The 22,522-nt window shown below is 42.0% G+C and overlaps 1 protein-coding gene across 1 annotated transcript in view; it reads right to left on the bottom strand.

Moving 5' to 3' along the window:
• Positions 1-22,522, bottom strand: part of RIPOR2 (RHO family interacting cell polarization regulator 2) — a 162,770-nt gene that overhangs the window by 40,759 nt on the left and 99,489 nt on the right. Inside the window, exons 2-6 of the mRNA XM_060244128.1 lie at positions 10,256-10,382; positions 7,528-7,683; positions 5,715-5,793; positions 4,103-4,126; positions 3,315-3,368 (exon numbers count right to left, since the gene is read on the bottom strand). Of these exons, the coding sequence (XP_060100111.1) occupies positions 3,315-3,368; positions 4,103-4,126; positions 5,715-5,793; positions 7,528-7,683; positions 10,256-10,382 (440 nt within the window). The remainder of the gene's footprint in view (positions 1-3,314; positions 3,369-4,102; positions 4,127-5,714; positions 5,794-7,527; positions 7,684-10,255; positions 10,383-22,522) is intronic.

Here is a 22,522-nt window from a genome sequence, read left to right as displayed (position 1 = left end):
GTGACCCATGCAGGGCTGGCCCAAGATTTTTTGGTGCCCTAGGCAAACAAACACCTTGGCACCCATCGAGTTTAGCATTCTGTTTTCTGCAATGGCTAACCATTTATATATATATATATATTGGGGGGGGGGGGTGGAACGGGGGGACCAACAAAGGGCACAATTTTCCCCACTATAGACCCCAGGCAAGTGGCATTCTGATATATGCAGCCTATGATCCCCTTCATTTTCTCTTTTTATCCCCCCTAAGATTCTAAGAATCTCACTCTAGTAACCATCAGGACACAATTTACTTGGTCAACATGTATATGCAGTAAAGAAGAAAAAACCCAACTAATGTAGAGCATGGAAGATACTGTTTCCAGGGCCAGATCTTGCTTTCTGAAATACAAAGAGAGCAATGGAAAGGGGTAGGGTAGCCATTAGGATGAGCTGGCCTATGTTCAGAGGCTTTGCAACCAATACTCCCTCTAAAGCTGTGGCGTCTTGTGAGCAAAAATTCTACTTTGTGAGCTCCTGGTATTAAAATTGTGAGCTGCTGCATATATTAGTTTGTTCTGCAGCCATTTTTCCTGAGCTAAGACAAAAATGTGTGAGCTGGAGGCTAAAAAACTGTGAGCTAGCTCATGCTAACTCAGCTCAGAGGATATGCTGTTTGCAACCCACAGGTTGAGAGACTCTGCTATGCAGCAAAGGGAGCAGCAGCTAGAAGGGGCACACAACATGCATTTCTTTGTGTGGGGCTCTTTCTTTGTGTGGGGCTCAAGTTTTGTTCACTCATGCAATGGAAAGGAGGATGATACTGGCTGTAGTCCTGAGTGTCACATGACACAGGTCCCCTAAACAGGGCTTTTTTTGAGCAGGAACGCAGTTCCAGCTGGCTTGGTATCAGGGTGTGTGACCTAGCATGCAAATGAGTTCCTGCTGAGGTTTTCCTACAAAAAAAGCCCTGTGTGAAACAATGGTGATGTCAGGGGGTGTAGCCTAATATGCAACGAGTTCCTGCTGGGCTTTTTCTACAACCAACCCCCCAACCCTGCCCCTGAACAAGAGCAGTGACTTTTGGAAGGAATACAGAAGGTTGCTGGGGGAATTAGAAGCCTAACAACACTTCTAACAACTCACTCAGTTCAAAGTATTATTGGATCCCAGTCCACCCAGTGTGGTTAAAATGATAGGACTGTATATGTAAACATTTTTAACAGCACAATGACATTTCACTTTTTAAAAAATCCTTCTCAAGATACAAATATCTGTTTACATTCTTTTTACTGTTAAACCAGTTCTCAGTGCTCAGCACTAGTGGCGGATTCACAAGTCAATTTAACAAGGCTTTAAGTGGCACGAGACCTGAAGATCAGGCTGTCTGTCTCCATTCTAAAGAGCTACTATAAATAGTTGTCATTTGCTGTTTACTTCTGTTAACAAGGGTGGTGAACAACATTCTCTCTCTCTCTCTCTCCTCTCTCTGCTTGCCTGAGCATAGATACCACAAATGCATCTGCTACGGTACCGACCTGTCATCTGTAACTATATTTCCTGTTTCCCTTGGCTTTGCTTCCTGTTCAAAATTCAGCTTCAGATTCAGCTATTGTAGGAAGACAGCATAAATATAATCTAAATCTGTTACTTTCCAATTAAAAAAAAAATCTAAAGTGGCTGTTTTTGCCTTATAAAACCATGCCTCACATGAAGCTATGTGCTACAGAACAGAAAGTGGATATATTGAACACTTTTAAGTAAGGATTTAGCTCTGTACCAACTCACTCTTTAGAACACTGAAATCATTTTGTTCTGTGTAGGAGGGACTTGAACACAAAGTACACTACTGCACAAAATGCTGCTGGCAGGGAACATGTTTGAAATCTGTTCTCTTGGTGAGTATTTGACATGTGGGTTTGGGAATAATGAAGAAATGTCATGCCCTACTATAAATGTAGGCAAAAACCTGCACACCTTTACTAACGTAGGGCCTTTTCTTCTCTGTGCACAAAGACTCCATCCATAGAATGACTGTATCGTTATTCAAACCAGGGGTCTGCAACATTTTTGAGCCTGTGGGCACCTGCAGAATTCTGACATGGCAATGGTGGGCGCAGCAACAAAATGGCTGGCACAAAATGGGTGCTGCAAGAGGCAAAGCCAGCCACACAATGAGTGTACAGCTTAACTTCAGTCACACACATGAGGATTCTTATGGTATGGTGGCAGCTGCTGCCAAAGCAACATTGTAAAAAATATGTGCAAACGATCAGCTGTCCAAAAGCCGGTCAGAAGCCTTGCTAGGTGAAGCCTTATCTGGCCCCACCAACTTCCAAAGCCACTTGATGGGCGCCTGGAAAGGTGTTGGCAGGCACTACAGCAGCCATGGGCACCACATTGTGGACCCTTGATATAAACAACTCATTTAATTAACATTGGGAAAGATATAAAAAATGGCGGAGTCTTTTTATGACTAAAGTAGACGTTATTAGTCTGATAAGACCATGGATTGAATAGGTCTTGCCACATACTTAGGATTTTAATGATACAATGCTTCAGGTCAAGAAGACGCTCACACTCACACGCATAACCACAGATACAAAACACAAAAATACAAAAGAAGGCACTCCTCTCCTTCAAGTCAGATGGGCTAGCTCCACAGTCAGATTACTGCCCAGAAACAGAACAAATGACAGGGCAGAGTGTGTCATTTTTTGTAACCTCTGCCACACAGAGATTAGTGATGCATGCATGATTTTAGATGGGCTGTCTCTCCAGCATATCTATAAAGGAGGGGGTATTTATTTATTAATTTTGCTCCATTTATAGTCCACCTGTCTCACTTAGATTCAAGGTGGATTATACTGTGTAAATCAATACAATTAATAGGATGAGAAAACTAATAACCAACATAAAAGGACTAGGACTCATATTCTAAACAGAGGGAAGATGTGCTAAGTGTGCTTTCCCCAGATTGCATTTCCCTACTTCTCTGTAAACACACAAAGCTGCCCCCAGTTACTGTGTGGTGGCAATATTGAGTATTTCCCTCAAAGGCTGAACTTTATCCTCATTTTATGCCCCCCCACAACAATGCCTGTATATCTTAACCTAAATCTATTTCAAGAGACACTTTATATATTGAGTCCGCTTGCGGAGAGGGCGGGATATAAATCAAATGTAATAAATAAATAAATATTATTTATTTATTGGATTTATATCCTGCCCTCCCCACCAGAATGTTTCTGTAGAATACTGAATAACACTAAACAAGCTTTTGATAAACAGTTTAAGAACCAAGTGGGAAACAGGATGAAAGGATAGTTGATTACCTTGCTGATGTGGAATTCCAACTTTCTCATATATCTCTCAATAGCTTTCATTTGCTATAAAATAAATTAAAACGAGAGTGAGAAGAATGACAAGATAACCAAAATCAGCACCACTGATTTGCACATTCATAGAACTTGCTAACTAAACCAGTTCATCTTTCTTTCCTTACATGCACTTTGAATTTCATTGGATGTGCTTTTTTTTTGTTTTGGACACAAGGACAGAATAATAATAATTGTCAAATGTCATTCTACTGCCTAACATAAATAAAAACATTTGTGTTTTTTTTTAAAAACAAACAAACAGACAAGGTCTTTAGGTTAATGCAAGCAATTCCAGACTTTTGAGTGCTTTCACGTGGCAACTGTTTGCAAGTGTATTTTGCTATTCTTACACAGTAAAAATGCAGTTGCAAAGTGCATTCTTTAGTATGTGTGAATGCACCCTTTGTTCAGTTCTCTCTAAACTAAAGTGATACTGTGTTCAAAATACTGTGTAACACATTTGTGTATTTACTGAGAGCAATACTGAGTTGCAGTACATGGCAAAAGCCAGAGACCACAGTCTTCAAGCCACTTTTTGAAATCATTCTTAAGGCTGGAAAGTGGCTGTTGGAATGATTTAAAGACTCCAGATGAACAGCCTGATCCCATCCTCTTCTTTAACTCTGGCACAATTTCAGATGAGCTGCCTAAATTCACTGCATCTTAGCTATATGTTCTACTGCCAGAAGGGATTAAGCTCTTATCTGTTTATTGTGGTACAATGGACCAATAGGGCAACTTACCTTGCCTAGATCGTACATCACCCCCTGTTGAATGAATGTAAAAGATTAGTTACTACAGAAGACATTATTCCAAGGAAAGAAACATTATGTGGCTAGACACAGCAGCATAATCAAACTGGGCCAAAATGAAGCACAAATTAAGGTCCTGCTGAATAAGCGCACATGAAATTATTATGCAAACCAGAAAAGTAAATTATTATGCAAAACTGAAAACCCATTTGGCCTGGATAGAGAATAAAAGACTTCTTAATTTGCTTTGATGACTCATGTTAGGTGAAAGAGGAACACACAAAACTGCCTTAAACTGAGTCAGACCACTGGCCTATCAATGTCACTATTGTCTACTCAGGCTGGCAGCAGCTCTCCAAGGCCTCAGGTTACAGTATTTCACATCACATACAAGCTGCTCCTTTTAACTGGAGACGTTAGGGACTGAACCTGGAATCCTCTGCTTAGAAAGTAGATGCAAGATATGCTAATTCAGAGGCTGCTTTCAAAACTTTGTTCTGTCTGCCTATAACATAATGCCCCAACCTAGACAGCCCAGGCTAGCCTGATCTTGTCAGAGTTCGGAAGCTAATCAGGGTCAGCTCTGGTCAGCATTTGGATGGGAGACCACCAAGGAAGCCTAGGGTTGCTATGCAGAGGCAGATAATAGCAAACCACCTCTGAACATCTCTTGCCTTGAAAGCCCTGTAGGGTTGCCATAAATTAGCTGCAACTTGACAGCAAATGTGTGTGTGTGTGTGCATGCATAAAAACAGACACTACTTTCATTACATGTTATTTTCATAGTGGGTTTTAAACCCACGTTATGGTGATCAGTGAGCAATTTGAAAAGTACTTCATTTTCTTTTTGATATTTATTTAGTAGGGTTGGACGGTAAAAGTTTAAAAAGCGAATGATCTCTCCTGTTTCATGTTCACCAGCTTTCCCTCCATGTAGCAAAAACGATGATAGATTCCCAAAGTCACTTTCTCTCCATTGTTCATTGCCGTTTTTGCAATATGTATTGAAATGGGCTTGATAGATCACGGAGGAAGACTAGAGAAAAGGATGAGCAAGTTTTTGGTTCTTTCATCGTCATATGCCTGGCATAATTCGGCTTCCTATGAATATTGTTGTGGAAGAACTGCTCAGGTAGCCACACAAGATGATTACTGTCAGAGATAGTGGGAAACTGTCAGGGTGGATTTGCCTTGAGCAGACACATGAGAAAACTGAAGAATACAAGATTAGTGAGATGGGTGCTCCAATATTTGTCAGGTCTATTTCATTGTAATTCAAATGTTCCTAAGGCAGCACAATTTTTATGTGCTGACTATTATAATCCCACATTTCAGGGAAGAGGGACTGACTGAAAAGACCCACATATGAATATTCTTACCACATCAAAAATTTGCCACACAAGAGGGAAGATTTCTATCAGTCAGTAAATTCTTTACACAAGCACTCTTTTGAAGAAAACGTATGAAATTTGAGACAGTGTAATTTGTTTTCAATAGCCTGATTCCAGCGTCTCAAAAGTCCTGCTTTACATTCTGTCCATGATCTACCAGCTTAGTAAGAGAAACTCCAGTCCCTGTTCATGAGCTCTAGGATGAGACATACCAGGCGTGAGTTTCTTTTCATGTCCTTTAACTGAGCAGTCAACTTATCCAGCTCTGTCTGATGCACTTCCAGATATTCACTGTAAACATAAACCAAAAAACAGAAGCATCAGCTCTGTTACATTTCAGTATTTAAGTGCTGATTCCTGATCTCTGTGAAAGGAAAAATCTGTTTCCCAAAATATTGTACTTGCCGCAAATTATGTGAACAAGTAAATGAGTTTAATGAAACCATGGTTAGAACCAAACTCTCCCCAATGTACAATTAAATCAGATAATAAAAGTGCCAATTATAGTACATTATGAAATTGAAAACAAAATAATGAATATAGATACTGGTAAGGTGTACAAAAAAGGATACAGCTTCAGGATGCATGAATTGAAGCATCGTTTTGTTAACATTCAAATAGCCGATTAATTTATTTGAACTAAACATCTGACTTAAATTTCCTTTAATTTTTCTGTAACTGGTTAGAAATTAAAAATGTAACTATAAATCACTTTCAAAAATTGTTGATTGTGTAATTAATGCAACTGATACTAAGCTCATCACAACCTCGCATGCAGAGAGCATTGAACAAATTTACAAGCAATAAACTGAACTGAATGCTGCTCACACAGTGAAACTTACTTGTCCTCCCTTTCTACTGCAGCATCCCCCCACGCCCAATCGGAGGACCTCATTGGAACAATGTTGGGCACAATGTCATCCAATCACTCCATCTTCTCTGCCAGTGGAACTGTCCTTCCACCAGCAGAAAATAAGGTTTGGCTCCAGCCTGGTGAGTGGGATCCTATAACTCTATTCCAGGGGTGGCCAACGGTAGCTCTCCAGATGTTTTTTGCCTACAACTCCCATCAGCCCCAGCCATTGGCCATGCTGGCTGGGGCTGATGGAAGTTGTAGGCAAAAAACATCTGGAAAGCTACCGTTGGCCACCCCTGCTCTATTCTGCTAGCAGTGGAGCCTTTCTCTGGTGCAGAGCTGTACTCCTACATGTAGTACATGCCTCTTCTACCAGAGGAAGGTTCTTCTAAAAGTTGAAGAACAGATCAAACAAAGCAGCTTAAACAAACAAAAAAATTAAGGCACAGTCCACCAGGAAATGTCCTCGTACAAGTCCCCACTGAAATTAATGCGAATTACACAGGAGCATGACCATGCAATTTCAGTGGGATCTGACCACTGCATTTATAAATAGGGCTAATCAACAGGATTATTGCATGTGGCAACAACTCCAGTCTGTTCCAGACCAGTTGTGTAGATGTACTGCCGCCTGTTACAATAGGCTTATGGCATCCCAATGCACAGGAAATAACAATAGCATCTCAAAAGCTACATTACAGCCACACATACACACAACCATCTTGGCATGGAATAAAATAAAGCACCTGAGAGTTAGCAGAGACTAGCCATTTTCTGCAGCAGCAACATACCCAAATGGTGGTAGGTTAGCAGACAACCTCGGCAGACAGCAAAACAGAAACTACTTTTCCTTCCATTTCTCTTACAGGGCCACTCTAAACAGAGTTTCTAAGCCCTCTGACACAGTCTCCCCTAGTAGCATTAGCACTTATACATCTAAACACCCATGACACAACCTGGACTGGAAAGATGCAATGGGTCACAGAACTAAGAGTGGCATGAATCAGCCACAAGCTGTTAGATAAGCATGAGCTCCTTTCTGCTTGAAAGCTAGTAAACTTCATATTTTCATTGATAATCAGACTCTAAACTCGTATTTCTCTCAGGGAATCAATTTTTTCCATCACAGAGATAACTTGCAGTGCTCCAGGAACAATCGCAGCTCTTACTTGAGTCCATTCTTTAATGCCTTGTAAACCTCTTCCATCCTTTCAGGCTGAGGCTCTTTAGGATTGCTGTTGCCCTTGTGTCCCAAATGGTGCGTCTTCTTCACTTTTGCCTGGGGTTTCTTGAGGCCGGAGGAATTTTCAATAAAGGAGTTGCACCTACAAGAAGAACATTAAGAGTGTGGGGAAAGAAGGGGAGGGGGGGAGAGCTGTAAACCACAAGGATCTCTTCATCTTACAAAGCATCACTTAAGGAGCTTTCCTTAACTTAACCTTTCCTGGTAAAAGCAGTTTGCTTATTGTGGCGCCTGCCACAGGACTATTTTATGGGTTAATTGATCTGAGTCAACAGTGACAACAAGCTGTCAGCATTTGACATTCCACTTGCTGAGACCTCCAGTACCTTTACAATTCCATCCCATTTGTGTTATTTAGACACAACTCAAAAACAGCTTGCCCACTGCAAATATGCACTGTGGATAATGGTAGATTTTAAACAAATTTTTCATATACGATAATTTTTTAAAAAGAAAATGAAAAAGAAGATATTGGATTTATATCCCGCCCTTTACTCTGAATCTCAGAGTGATCACAATCTCCTTTACATCCCCCCCCCAACAGCAGACACCCTGTGAGGTGGGTGGGGCTGAGGGAGCTCTCTCAGAAGCTGCTCTTTCAAGGACAACTGCTACAAGAACTATGGCTGACCCAAGGCCATTCCAGCAGCTGCAAGTGAAGGCATGGGGAATCAAACCCGGTTCGTCCACACACTTAACCACAATTAACCCCTGCACCAAACTGGTACACCAAACCACTACAAAAAAAGTTAATGGGAAAATGTTGATATTAGTTTAATTATTTGCTGTGTAGTGGTGTTTATAATTGAATTGTACGTAATGGTTGTTGCACTGTGGATCTTGTTGGCTGTTAAGCTTCCTTAATTAAGGCAGAATGTTGATTTATCACAAATGAATGAGGGTATAATCAAAATGAGGCACTCTGTCCATAGCTCCTATTTATTTAAACGGGGCTTATGAAGGCTGGGGTGTGTTTGTGGTAGTTTGTGCCTTAAACTGCCACAGCCTGGAATGAGCTTAACTCTGGCCACCAAAGCTAGCCTAAGTTTCACGACAATAATGAGCACTAGCTTCTTACTAAGGGTAATTTAAATTAAGCCATTATTGTATGTTTGACAAATTAGAAATAACAGATGCAGCACCAGAGAGGTACATTCTAGGGGCAGACAACTGGATATTGTTGCTCCAATGTGTCGTATTTCTTGTATCAGATTGGATCAACAATTCCAGATTTTAGGCAAGGCCACCCCAATTATTCCTAATCCCAGTATTTCCACTTCCCATAGTACTGGTATTGGGAATTGTATCAGGAAGACATCAGAGGGAGGAAGGGAGATGAAGGAAGGCCCATCTCATAGTTGATCCTCGGTGAACTGGCCCCTCATAGTGTAAAAAGCTATACTACCACCCAGAGAAAATTAAAGCACAATGGGCTTGTGTGTCATGGACCAACTGGGAGCTCCCTCCCTTCTCCTGCTGCCTCTGAGGGGAGGCACTTCAAAAACTGTCATTTTAATTTCCTCCAGGAAGGGCACAAAACTGGAAACAGTGTTCCAATATTTATTAGAATGGAAATTCTTCCACACATGGCTTACTAAAATGATAACAATATTTCTTGATATACAATGAAAACAATAATCATGTCCTTCCTGACTTTCTGCTATTGAATTAAAAAAATAATGTTTGAATTACATTCCCTTAAGAACATAAGAGAAGCCATGTTGGATCAGGTCAATGGCCCATTCAGTCCAACACTCTGTATCACACAGTGGCCAAACAAAACAAAACCCACAGGAGGTCCGTCAGTGGGGCCAAGGCACTAGAAACTCTCCCACTGCCCCCCATCCCAGCACCAAGAATACAGAGAATCACTGCCCCAGATAGAGAGTTCCATCAATATGCTGTGGCTAACAGCCACTGACGGACCTCTGCTCCATATATTTATCCAATCCCCTCTTGAAGCTGTGTATGTTTATAGCTGCCACCACCTCCTCTGGCAGTGAATTCCCTTAGTAGAATCTCTCTCTGAGGTAAAGACAAGAAAGACATGGGCAATATCTTTTTTAAAAATGGGATGAGCCTAAATGGGCTATTGCTATCTATTAACAATAATTTTAAAATCCATATTCTAAGAAAGGCCTCATTTATTTATGATTGTTTCTATGCTTGCTATCCAAGTCTTGAAAACTGGCTGTAAATGATATGTGATGTCCTTGCCCATATCAAAGACAATACATCAATCTATTTAAACCAAATTGGACCTGAAGAAAACTGGGCTATTTAATTTGGATCAGAGGTAATGGGACAAAGTCAAACTGTGAAGGGAAAGATGGATAAATCCTTTTAATTGCCACCTGTGTACACACTCAAAAATAATGGAACAGAAGAAGAATCTTCTTAAGGTCAAAGGACAGGAAAAGTCAAGGAGATATACTTTGGTTTAAAATAGGATTGCTTCTTCCCTTTTCCTTTGTTTGAGGTGATGTGTCACTAGAGAGGTTTTGTCCATTTTCAGATCAATACTGGGATATCCTTTGCTGTATAGATGACAGTCGAATAGAAAGGGCAGATTCCCTAAGCGCTTTTTCTTTGTGTGTGTGTGTGTTGTTTGTTTATTTACAAAATGAAAGCTAAGCTTTGGAGATAGTACTTGCCTGGATCGTCTTTCTTGAAGACCGCTGAAGCCAGCAAAGGACTGGCTTCTAATAATTCCATTAGGGCCCCCTGGGGAGAATGAATGTGATCCTACTGACATGATTTCTGGGAATCTGGAAGATAATCCTGCAAGATAATGGTAAAAAGATAAATTACGATGGCGGATAGGTATTAAGTCACAGCCGTCCTGATTTTGTTTTGAGCAATTAAAGGGAAATAACTTATAACTGAATTAAAACAGCTGAAACAATCACAAAATATAACTATTTCAGATGGCATTTAAAATTAGTTCTAATACATCTCTCCATGAGGAGAGAGGAATAGATGGAGGAAGCCAGGCTCAATGATACACTATTGCGAGATAGGGCCTATCCTTTTACTACCTTTCTACATTAGACTTTAATCCTGGTTCAACCCTACCCCAAACTGACATTCGACACTACATTTGAGTTCACCCCTGTTTTTATCTCAGGGTTTTTTTCCCCATTTCTACATTACACTGAGTTCACCCCAGTTTCACCCCACAATTGTCCCAGGATATATGGATGTTATTTTGCCCAGGGTTTTTCTGTGAGGTAAATGAATGCAAGTCAAGCTCAGAGAAAACCCGGATGGAGGTCCAAGTATAGAAAGGGCCTTAGAGCCCTTAGAGTAAAACTTAACTTGCAGTATGTAATTTCTCTATTAACTACCAATGAAATAACTTATCAGTACTCCAACCTTTAAAGATACACAACATAAACTAATGTAAAAGGACACAGTCAGGATCTAGTTTAATTATGTTCCCTGTACCAGTTTGATCTTCTAAATATTGAAAGCTGTTAAGATAGAAGATTACTGAAGACACAACCACATTCTGTGGAAGGCAAACAAAGCACGACTGTGTTGGCTACATCTTAGATTGCCTGTGACATTGGTGTAACACTGCAATTTGTGATGGTCCTTTGATGCAGAAGTCCTTGAGTCTTGTCCTACCCATCAGTTTCCTAGTGCAACAGATAATAGCACTTAATCTTTGGTGTTACAGCTGAGAGCTACACTACATGCATTCTTTAAACACACAGAGCAACCTTCATTTTATAACTTCCTTCATAGCCCACTAACCCTGCCATAGTAGAGAGGACAGAATATTGCAGATAACAGATAATGTCCCTGCCCTGGGGAAAAGAAGAAGACCATGGCTTCTTTCCTTCTGGAGATGGAAGAACAGTGTGTGTGTGTGTGTGTGTGTGTGTGTGTGGCAAGGGGTTCATTAGAAGGGAAGTTGAGTCAACTCAACTGTGCATTCCCTTAAGAGGAACAATAGTCTTCCACTCATCACCTCTCCTTTTTTAAATTCCTACTTCAAATTTCATTTGTTTGGTAATGTTTTTCCTGTGTCATTCCAGAAGGCCTCTCCATGTATCACTTTTTAAAGATATATCCTCAAGAGTCTATCAAAAAATGTAAAATGTGAATATTGGAAATTTGTCTAGAAAATTTTGAGGCACCTTAAAAGACTTGTAATGTCCCCCTTTGACTGTGGATTCTCAGGTTAGAGTACTCACTCAGGCACCTGTCCTCAGGTCCATTCAGCAGAGACAAAGTGGCTCAAAACATCAACCATTTATTTGCAAGGGGACAATTCTCACAACCAGGCCTCGGATTCAGTGGGAGCTCACAGGAGCACAGCTCCTGAACCTTTCTGAGAGTTCCACCTCCTTGTCCATTGAATAGTAGGTTCAGCTGCATAACAATCTCTGGATGAGCTCCACCACCTATTTTTCTAGAAAACAACCCCTGCTCACAACCAACAACTACAGCTAACATACAAAACTGGAAACGGAAACAAGAGCTTAACCCACTAGGACCAAACTAAATCACACAGATATTGGGAGGGGCGGGGAAGCAGACTCTTCCATTACCTATATACATATATATAATAATATACCACAACTATCAGGTTTATTAACACATACGTTTTATTGAGCTAGAATGCTCTGTCAGAAGCTTCAGTCAGTCGAATAATACATCCAGCATGGGAGGGGTAAGGGGTGGGCAGATTGTGAAGAAAGGTTGAGAAACTATGAAATACAAGAGGTATAGCTTGTGATGCTGCTATGAAAAACACAAAAGTATGCTAGACAAGAACAGTGACACAAAATAATAAAAGAGACAAATTTGACATATTCAACGAGAACTTCAGCAGACACCAATGAGAAACTGTTGCACTAGAATTTCTCAATCACTCTGATTGTTTTAACCTGGAATCCAACAGGTCACATAACAAAGTCATATCTGTGTTATCATTTACAGCTGTTGTGACTAGTTTCAGTAGGGTAGCTTTGTTGGTCTGCAGTCTGCTGTAGGAGAACCAGATTCCAGTCTAGTAGCACCTAAAAGACCAACAAGATTTTCAGGGTATAAGCTTTCGAGAGTCAAAGCCTCCTCCATCATACGCTGTTGGGAATACTGACGGCATTTATCTTGCATACTTTTTGTTTTGCATAGAAATGTCTCAAGGTATACCTCATGCATTTCATAGCCCTTTGTAACTGTTCTTCACAACCACGCCCTCTCTGCTGTAGATACAATTTTGCTGACGGAAGCATCACCTCATGCATCTGATGAAAGCCCATGAAAGCTTATGCTGCAGTAAGTCTGCCAGTCTTTCAGTGTCACGAGTCTCCCTTTGTGTATGGGGGTGGGGGTGGTTGTGAATTTGCCACAGCAGGTCTAATATGGTTACCCAAGTGGAATTTGGTCAGGAAGCCAGATGCAGCTCTAGCCCTTTTCAGATGACACATCCCACACAGGAATAACCCATGCAAATGGGGAGTGGGAATCAGCATGTTCCCCTTCCCCTGCCTACATGTAATTGCTGGAATGTTTGCATGGTGTCCACACAGGTGCAACCTAGACTCTGTTCCCAGTCACACCTGTAGATGCTGTTTCCACCCAGGATGCTGAATCTGAAGAGGGCTTCTCTGATAGTCCCTAAAAGTGAAATATGTTAATTGCAAGTTCTGAAATGAAGAAACTACAATTTCTACACAACTACTTTTATTTAACAGAAAGCCTGAGAAAAGCATTTGTTTCATAAATGGATTGACATCCTTTTCCCCTGGCGTTTTAATGTGATGAATCTAAGAGGCTTTGCCATATCATCACTTACACAGATGTTTATATTCCAGGGGTGGCCAACGGTAGCTCTCCAGATGCTTTTTGCCTACAACTCCTATCAGCCCCAGCCAGCATGGCCAATGGCTCGGGCTGATGGGAGTTGTAGGGGGAAAAAATCTAGAGAGCTACCGTTGGCCACCCATTATATTCCATTGATTACAGGCTAATTAGCAAAATTGCAGGTGTGAAAGTCATTGCAACAAACTGATTCTCAGGAATCTGAAGAGATGACAATACTAGTCCCACTTCAGCACAAATACAATGTGTATACAGCAGCAGGGCTTTTTTTGTAGAAAAAGCCCTGCAGGAACTCATTTGCATATTAGGCCACACCCCCTGGCATCGCCATCGTTTAACACACTTTTCTTTCTACAAAAAAGCCTGGCAGGAAGTCATTTGCATGTTAGGCCACACCCCCTGATACCAAGCCAGTCAGAACTGCTTTCCTGTGCATTCCTGCTTTTAAAAAGCCCTGGACCATTAAAGAACATAAACAAGAGCAACGATCAGGTCATCAGGTCATGAATCAATCCAGAAACCTGTTCTTCAGCCAGCCAGCCCCTCTGTTTTCCCCTCCTGGCACTTATAAAGTAGCAGTAAGTAGGGCTTTTTTGTAGCAAAAGCTCAGCATGAACTCATTTGCATATTAGGCCACACTCCCTGATGCAAAGTCAGCCAGAATTGCATTCCTGTGTGTTCCTGCTAAAAAAAAAAAAAGCCCCATACAGAGGTATTCTCCTATCAAACAGCATGCTTTTGAAGTGCACCAAAATTTGAACCTAGCTATATTTTGATCCAATCCAGCATTACTTTATAGCCAAAAAATATAATAATCTCAAGAGTTCCCCAGTCTGCAGCATCTTTCCAATCCACTTGAACAGCAAGGGCAATTCCATTGTGCAAAGGGGCGTGTGTGCAGAGCGGCTGACTTGTGAATACAAGAGTTTGAAATGCACACTGCAGCACACACAGAAGTCTGGATTAAGGAATTAAAACATAATTACTAAGAAGCCATTGGACTGAACCCACTTACCTATCAAGCCATCCCAAACAATACAGAAAGTTGCCAAACAGCAGAATCATGACAATATTTTCAGGCAAAAAAGAATAAACATAACTGAATCAGAGGTAATCTTGTGCACGTTATCAGGCAGCATCTGTGTCCTTTCCAGTAAATCTTTAATAAGAGGTAGAACAGATTTGAAAGAATATCTTTCATGCTTTTGAACTTTTGCACCACAGCCATTTATGTGTCAGGAATGTTATTCCTGCAATTTTACAGGAGCCTTGAGCTTATGCCTGAGGCTGTGCCTTTTGAAATGTTTCAGTACATGGCAGTTGTAGTTCTCTAAATCAATTGTAGAATGTTATTATGGGGGTCAGCTATAGTTTCAGGACAAACTGGTCAGGTATACCATTGGACTACACCAATCATTGTACTGTACTTTCACTATTATTTTGCTCTTTTTCTCACAACACAGCAGCTAACATAAAATCAGGACTGCAGTCCCAATTGCCGGGTGATATTTGCACATAGCTTTCCATGCAATAGTGAGTATTGCTGAACGTATTCTTCCAGTGCATTCCTAAACACATTTTCCTAGGAGGAAGCTTCACTGAATAATCTGGAGTAACTATGCTTAGAATTCCTTTCTTACACACCAGCTACTCTACTAATGTACAAATGCTAAAGGTATTTAAGTCTGATTTTCTATTCAATTGTAGTGAGAGAAGGACAACCTATTCCATAACCCTTTGCAAGTTGCTTTCTCCAGTTGTACTCTGGTCATGAACTGCAGATCAAGGTTACATTTGGCTACCCATGTAGCACAGGGACGTTAGATCAGCTCTGTACCAGCTTAGAATGTTTGCAATGTGGATTTAGCAACAGGGATGTGTAAACCCTGTCATACTAGTAGTTCAGTTCTAAATAAAAGAACAGGGAAGAAGCTTCATGTGAATATACTTTTACTTTCGGTGACGTCATCCACTCCCTTATTCTCTCTTATCATACGACTAAATGCACGTATAGCTTCGTTGGCTTTTCTTCAACATGCACTGACATTTCCCTCCCTGCTTTCTTTGCTCTCAAAATCAGTGTTCTCTCTATGCTGAGTTAGCATGAGCTAGCTCACAGATTTTTAGCCTCCAGCTCACACATTTTTGTCTTAGCTCAGGAAGGATGTCCCCAGAGCACAATAATTCATGAGGTAGCTCACAACTTTAGTATCAGTAGCTCGCAAAGCAGAATTTTTGCTCACAAGACTCTGCAGCTTAGAGGGAACATTGCTCAAAATGTGTTAATGTCACTGTCTGGTTTGCAGGATTTGGTTCGCAGCTTGCAAGCCCAAAGATACCTTTCCAGGATTAAGCTCCATTGAATGACATGGGGTATACTTCTGAATAGTTTAGGATTGCTCGTGTAACAAACTGCAGCCACCACATGATTCCCCCCCTACCACTTACCTACAATCACATTATGATAGAGGCAAGCAGGACCAACTTATATCAATACAACTCATTCGGATTCCATTCAAATTATTTTCACAAATTGTGAGCTTGTAAATTTGAATATCAGACAGCGGGTATAAGATGGTGTTTAAATTCACCACCCTCAGTTCTATCGCTTCTGTGCCACATTACTGTCCACTTGAACACTGCAACAGCTTCAACGATCCTGCAACTTCTCATCAAAGGAAAGCTATTGAATAGTAATGCTGAACCGATCATATACAAGTTGACCAAAAACTTAGCAATGAGAGGAATTAGGGTAAATAAATCCTTTATGTTTTGAGTATTTATTTTACATAGTTAGATGGAATACAAATATCCTAAATAAGTAAAATAAATGGAAGGAATGACTTCTTGAACAGCAAAAAGCTTGGGTTGCCAGTCTCCAGGCTCTGCCTGGAGATCTCCTGCTTTTACAACTGATCTCCAGCTGGTAGAGATTAGCTGAAAAAAAATGGCTGCTGTCTGTGAATTCTGCGGAACTGTACCATGCCGAGGTCCCTCCCCTCCCCAAACCTCACCCTCTCCTGGATCCACCTCCAAACTCTCCAGGTATTTTCCAACACAGATCTGGCAACCTTACAGAAAGCAGTGGATGAGGTATTTCAAGGACCAGTTCATACAGTGCATTTTTCAATGCACAAACAAGCCGAATATTCCTCACTATCAGGGGTGGAATTCTAGCAGGAGCTCCTTTGCATATTAGGCCACACACCCCTGACGTAGCCAATCCTCCAAGAGCTTACAAGGCTCTTTTTTGTAACCTCTTCAAGGATTGGCTACATCAGGGGTGTGTGGCCTAATATGCAAGGGAGCTCCTGCTAGAATTTCACCCCTGCTCAATATACATTCATGTAGACAAACTTAACATATGAAAAATGTAATCATAGATACAGATAACAACAAGAAGACTATACAGCTTCCAAAAAACCATGGTCTTCAATCATGGGAGCTGCTGCCAGAACACCTTATGTTAACCTCCACTGGATTCCTGTTTTATTTTGGTTACAGATAGAATTATTTTGCTGATCAGGACTCATTCAACAGAGAATGAAAAAATTCCATGTGAGAACAACAGATGAAGGTTTCAACTGTGATAGTAGAAAAGAGGTGCAACTATAAAAACAGTGGAAGTCTATACCATATCCTCTCAGTGAGGAAAACTGCACCTTGAGTGTTAAATGTTAATGCATGTGAATTTAACGTATCTTGCAGCAAGTGCATATGTAAAACAAAGGTGGTGGGTGACATTCAGAATAAGTAGGGGGGAAAACAGGGTGGGAGTAGATCAGCAGTTGACAAAAAGAGAAACCAAGATAAGGCATTCTTTAGAACTGCAGCATTAGCTCCTTCTGTTTTTGTTGTCTAAAGACAAAGAGATCCTGACAATCAAACACTGAGCTACACTCAAGACTAATACAAGTTTCAAGAAAGGCACATTCCCTTCTGCTTCTCAGCCTTTTGACTAAGATCAAGTGTGCAGTGAAAAAAATACATTTGCATCAAGAAAATATATTGGATTCTGCATGTGTGGCTACCTATCTGCACAATCCTAAACGGAACTGCACCTTTCTGAGCTAACTCACTTTAAATAACTTAGAAGGCTGTAACTCTGTTTAGGATTGCACTATAGCTCTCTGACATTCAGTCTGATTTAATAGCAGTGGTACAAGTGGAAATAAAGGTACACTCTTTTGTATTTATCAGGAAAACTAAACCAAAACACTGATGGCACAGGAAGAAGTTCCTGTTGGCATATCCAGCCTTACACTGTCAAATTCACAAACTCTGGATAATTATTCTTTTTTAAAAAATCATTGCATTTTATTGCAACCATTTTATTGCTTATTATTCTGTTTCTTTAGGTCATACTTTTTCTTTACAGGGTTTAGTGCAAAGAGAAGCATAAAAATTAAATTATTATAGATACTGCTGCTACTCCATGCACATCACTGGATCCTGTGCTAATAGACTATGCAAAAGTAAAAGTGAAACTTGGAGACATAGGGTTGCCAGGTCCAACTCAAGAAATCTCTGGGGACTTTGGGGGTGGAGCCAGGAGACTCTGGAGGTAGAGTCAGGTCCAAGGTCGTGACAAGCATATTTGAACTCCAAAGGGAGTTTTGGTCCTCACATTTAAAGGGGTCATGCACCTTTTAAATGCCAACCCTCCATTTGGAAGTAATGAAGGATAGGGGCACCTTCTTTTGGGGCTCACAGAATTGGACCCCCGGTGCAAACTTTCTGAAACTTGGAAGACACCAGATGCTACACTGAAAATTTGGTGACTGTACCTCAAAAAGCAGCCTAGATACTCACAGATCTCCATAGGGTATAATGGAGTTCTCAGCAGACATCCCCCCCCCCCCGCCTGCTTTCTGATTATCTTGATGTGGGGGGAAGGCCTCCAAACCAGGAAATCCCCTGCCCCCAACTGGGGACTGGCAACCCTATGAGACACCTAATTTTCATTAAAAGTTACTGAGAATTAGGATACAAAAGCCATATCATGGCTTCCTTTTAGAATATAATCACCCACGTTTGCCATTTTAATTTCTCTTGAATGCAGCATTTGGGCATGTGTCTCTGTGGACATGATCAAGGCCTTGATTCCATAATTATGTTCAAGCCTGTTAAATCAAAACAACAGATTCCATTTGAAATGCAGATGCAGAAAACCCAAGTTTAAGATGCTGGAGGCATACTATGCATGTGATACAGGATTTGTTACCACTTAAATGTTATCCGTACAGGGACATCAGGATAAATAAAGACCGAATTAACCAGATCTGACAGCATTCATCTTTACTGAACGGCAAGGTAATTCTCCTTTTTCTCTCTTCCTTGCTTACATTATGTGTCTAGGAATTTATTACAACTAATCCTGTTTTCTACAGTTCTCTCTCCTCCCCGTATATGTTAAAATACCTACTGTTTGGATGCTGCTAAGTAGGGCAGATAAGAAATGCTTTAGTGTTTCAACTGAAAAATAAATCACAAAAAAGATTTCACATGAAAGCATTTCAATTGAAGACCGCTTTGCACCATCCCCCTTATACTCTCAATTGTAGGCCATATTCTCTCCCCCCCACCCTTATCCTACCTCAAAGAACTGTAGTGAAGCTAAAAGGGGGAAGGAAGAACCATGTACATCATTCTGAGCTAACCTGGAATCCTTCTATCTGACAGGCTAGTTCTGTCCATGCAGGGATGCAATCAAACATTTGAACCCTAACTTGTAGTCTGAACAGCTGAGCGAACAGAAACATCATGTGAGTCTTCTGATCATGTGGCTTGGCTCTGAGTTACTCCCACTTTTACTCATGTACAGTCTAGAATGTAATACAATTTGTGCACAGTGTACACTTCATTATTTGTTTGTGTCAGGGTTGGCAGGTCCCACACGGCCATTGGCAGGGAATGGGTGAATAGGTTCCCAGTCTTGAGAGGACAGGGACTTCAGTGGGGTACAGTGCCATAGAATCCACCCTCCAAAGAATCCATTTTCTCTAGGAGAGCTGATCTCTATAGTCCGGAGATGGAGATTTTAGGGGAGCAGATCTCCGTAGTCTAGAGAGGGAGATCTTCAGGTCCCACCTGGAGTGTGGCGTCCCTATTTTACATTGAGCAATTGTCATGTTACATTTAATGCCTGTACAGCTGAAAGCGTGATTGAAATTTCACATTTATCTACTGGTCCTGGTTTCTTGTGAAGGGAACGTGTGCTGGCTTTTTCTTACAAACAGGCAAGCACACATATAGGCAGGATGTACATGAGTTCACTGGAACATGAGAACAGGACTACTGTTTAATTAAAGAGGCTTTCAAGTAACTACATGGGTTTGCTTTTATGATTATTATTTTATTACTTTTCCATGTGTGCCCTCACCTATAATTGAGGAAAAGAAAGACCATGTGCCAGGTGCTCCAGCATCAGCAAAATTTCACTTAAGCAGTAGCTCCCTTTAGCAGTCTGATACTAGAATAAAAATTCATCCTATAACTGCAAATGAAGCATATACTCGAAGAACAGGACAGATTTATAACCTTTGCTGGACAGTGCATTAGTTCAGAATTGCTTTGCAAGCTTTCAAGCCATCCACAATTTTTAAAAAATACAGATACAAAAGAAACTTGATTTCTTTTTTTCCTTGCACGTCCAGGGTTGGTGCCTTGTCACCTGTTTGCTGAATAACAGCCTTGCTGAGTGAACTGAACATATGAGTCTTAGAAAAAGACTGCCAAGAACATATAACAGCTCATCAATCAGGAGCATTCCTGGATTCAGTTCCATTTAAATTGCATGGAACATGCTGGCAGGGGCTCAAAAAAGCAAAGCCCAACAAAACCTGGCACCCTGTTGACTAAGTTGGCACCTGATGATTAGGGCAATGCCTGCACAATCACATTCCTACTTCATCTAAAACGGGAGGAACCACAGAAAGGCTCTGTAGTGATGCCTACTGAAAATCCTGTGCTGACACTAATTCCACAGAACCAGCAGTAACCCTGGCTACACTTCTTTTATTGATCTCTATTGTAATTCAAACAGATGAGGGCATGGCAAACGGTAGGGCCCATAGGATGGAACACACTGGACTGCATCCAACCCATAGGAAATATATATCCAACCTAAGGAAAACAAACTGTATAAATGACCTAACTGCAGAACACACTAGAAAGACAATTAAACTCTACTACATTTCAGCCAATACCCCATGCTGAGAGCAGGGCTTTTTTTCTGAGCAGAAATGCACAGGAACACAGTTCCAGCTGGCTTGGCATCAGGGGGTGTGGCCTAATATGCCAATGAGTTTCTGCTAGGCTTTTTCTAAAAAAAAAAAGCCCTGGCTGAGAGTACATGATCAGGGCGATACACATTCCTAGGCAGGGAGAGAGGGGGGGGGGGTCTTGGTAGTTGGTGATTCGATCCTTAGGCAAGTAGACAGCTGGGTGGCAAAACCGCATATTGACCGTATGGTGACTTGCCTGCCTGGTGCGAAGGTAGCAAACATTATGCATGTTGTAGATAGGCTGATAGACAGTGCTGGGGAGGAGCCAGTGGTCGTGGTGCATGTTGGCACCAACGATGTATGGAAATGCATTTGTGAGGTCCTGGAGGAAAAAATTAGGTTGCTAGGCAGGAGACTTAAGGCCAGGACCTCCAAGGTAGCCTTCTCAGAAGTGCTACCTGTTCCACGTGTAGGGCTGGAGAGACAGGCACAAATTAGAAGTCTCAATGTGTGGATGAGATGATGGTGTAGGGAGGAAGGGTTTAAGTTTGTTAGGCACTGGGATGCTTTCTGGAACAAGTGGGAGCTGTGACAAGCATAACTGAACTCCTGGCTCCACCCCCAAAGTCTCCTGGCTCCACCCCCAAAGTCCCCAGATATTTGAATTGGACTTGGCAACCCAAGCTCGGAGCCCAGCCCAGCCCAGACACCCCCTCCTCCCCGTGGGAGCCGCCGAAGGGAAGGAAGCAGCGCAAGCGATGCCGAACCTTCCCGGGCCTCTCACCAGCTCGAAGAGGTTGGCGACGTGCCCTGCCACCTCTTGCTGGGGCTGGGGCTTCCTCCGCCTGCCGCTCGCTCCAGACCGCACCTGCCCAGACCACGCCGGGAGCTGCTGCTGCTGCTCCTCCTCCTCTTCTTCCTCCTCCTCGGTCTCCGGCAGCGCCTGCCTGCGCAGCTCCCCCCGCAACCGCCTCAAGGCCCGCCGCGACATCCCCAGGCCGCGGACCTGAAGCCAAGCCGGAAGAGGACACCGCGGACCGGAAGCCAAGCCGGAAGAGGACCCGAAGGAGACAACTGGTTCTCCTTCACCGAGGGAGCAAGGCCAATAGCGGCCAGAGGGCGGTCAGCCCAGGACAAACGCCTCTGGAGCGTGGTCCCTGCCACTCACCGGGCCACGCTCCTTGGCGCCGTTTCCCCCCTCCCCCCGCTTCCGTTTTTGGGGGGAGCGGGGGAAGAGGCTGGAATTCCTGGGGTCCCCCGCCAGGGCGGGAGGGTTGGGAAACCTAGGGAGGGAAGGGTTGGAGGTGGGGTGGCTCTGTATGTCAGAGAGGGTATACAGTCCAGTAAGACTGAGGTCAGAGAATTAGATTCCATTCTAGAAATGGTTTGGGTCAAAATAGAGGGCCCAAAAGGAAATTTAACTATGGAAGTTTATTATCGCCCACCAAATCAAAAGATCGAGGACGATTATAATATGATGGAAGGATTAAAAACAGTGGCTAAATGTAAAAACTGTGTCGTAATAGGTGATTTTAACTACCCACAGATTGATTGGGTCAATATGTGTTCAGGTCGAGAGAAAGAGATTGCGTTTCTAGATGCTCTCAATGAGTGTGCTATGGAGCAGATGGTCACAGAACTTTTCAGGAGTGGGGCGATCCTGGATTTGGTCCTAAGTAATGCCCAATACTTGGTGAGAGATGTAAAAGTGATTGCACCGCTTGGGAGCAGTGACCATGACGTTATTGATTTTACCATTTGTATAAATAGGGAGTTGTCCCAAAAGACCAGCACAACCACGTTTAACTTTAAAAGGGGTAAATTCTCTGAGAAGAGGAGGCATGTGAAGAGGAAACTGAA

The sequence above is a fragment of the Heteronotia binoei genome, chromosome 7, assembly GCF_032191835.1.
Source record: "Heteronotia binoei isolate CCM8104 ecotype False Entrance Well chromosome 7, APGP_CSIRO_Hbin_v1, whole genome shotgun sequence".
NCBI lineage: Eukaryota > Metazoa > Chordata > Lepidosauria > Squamata > Gekkonidae > Heteronotia > Heteronotia binoei.
Note: the sequence above shows the minus strand (reverse complement) of the source record. Positions and strands in the feature narration are given on the sequence as shown.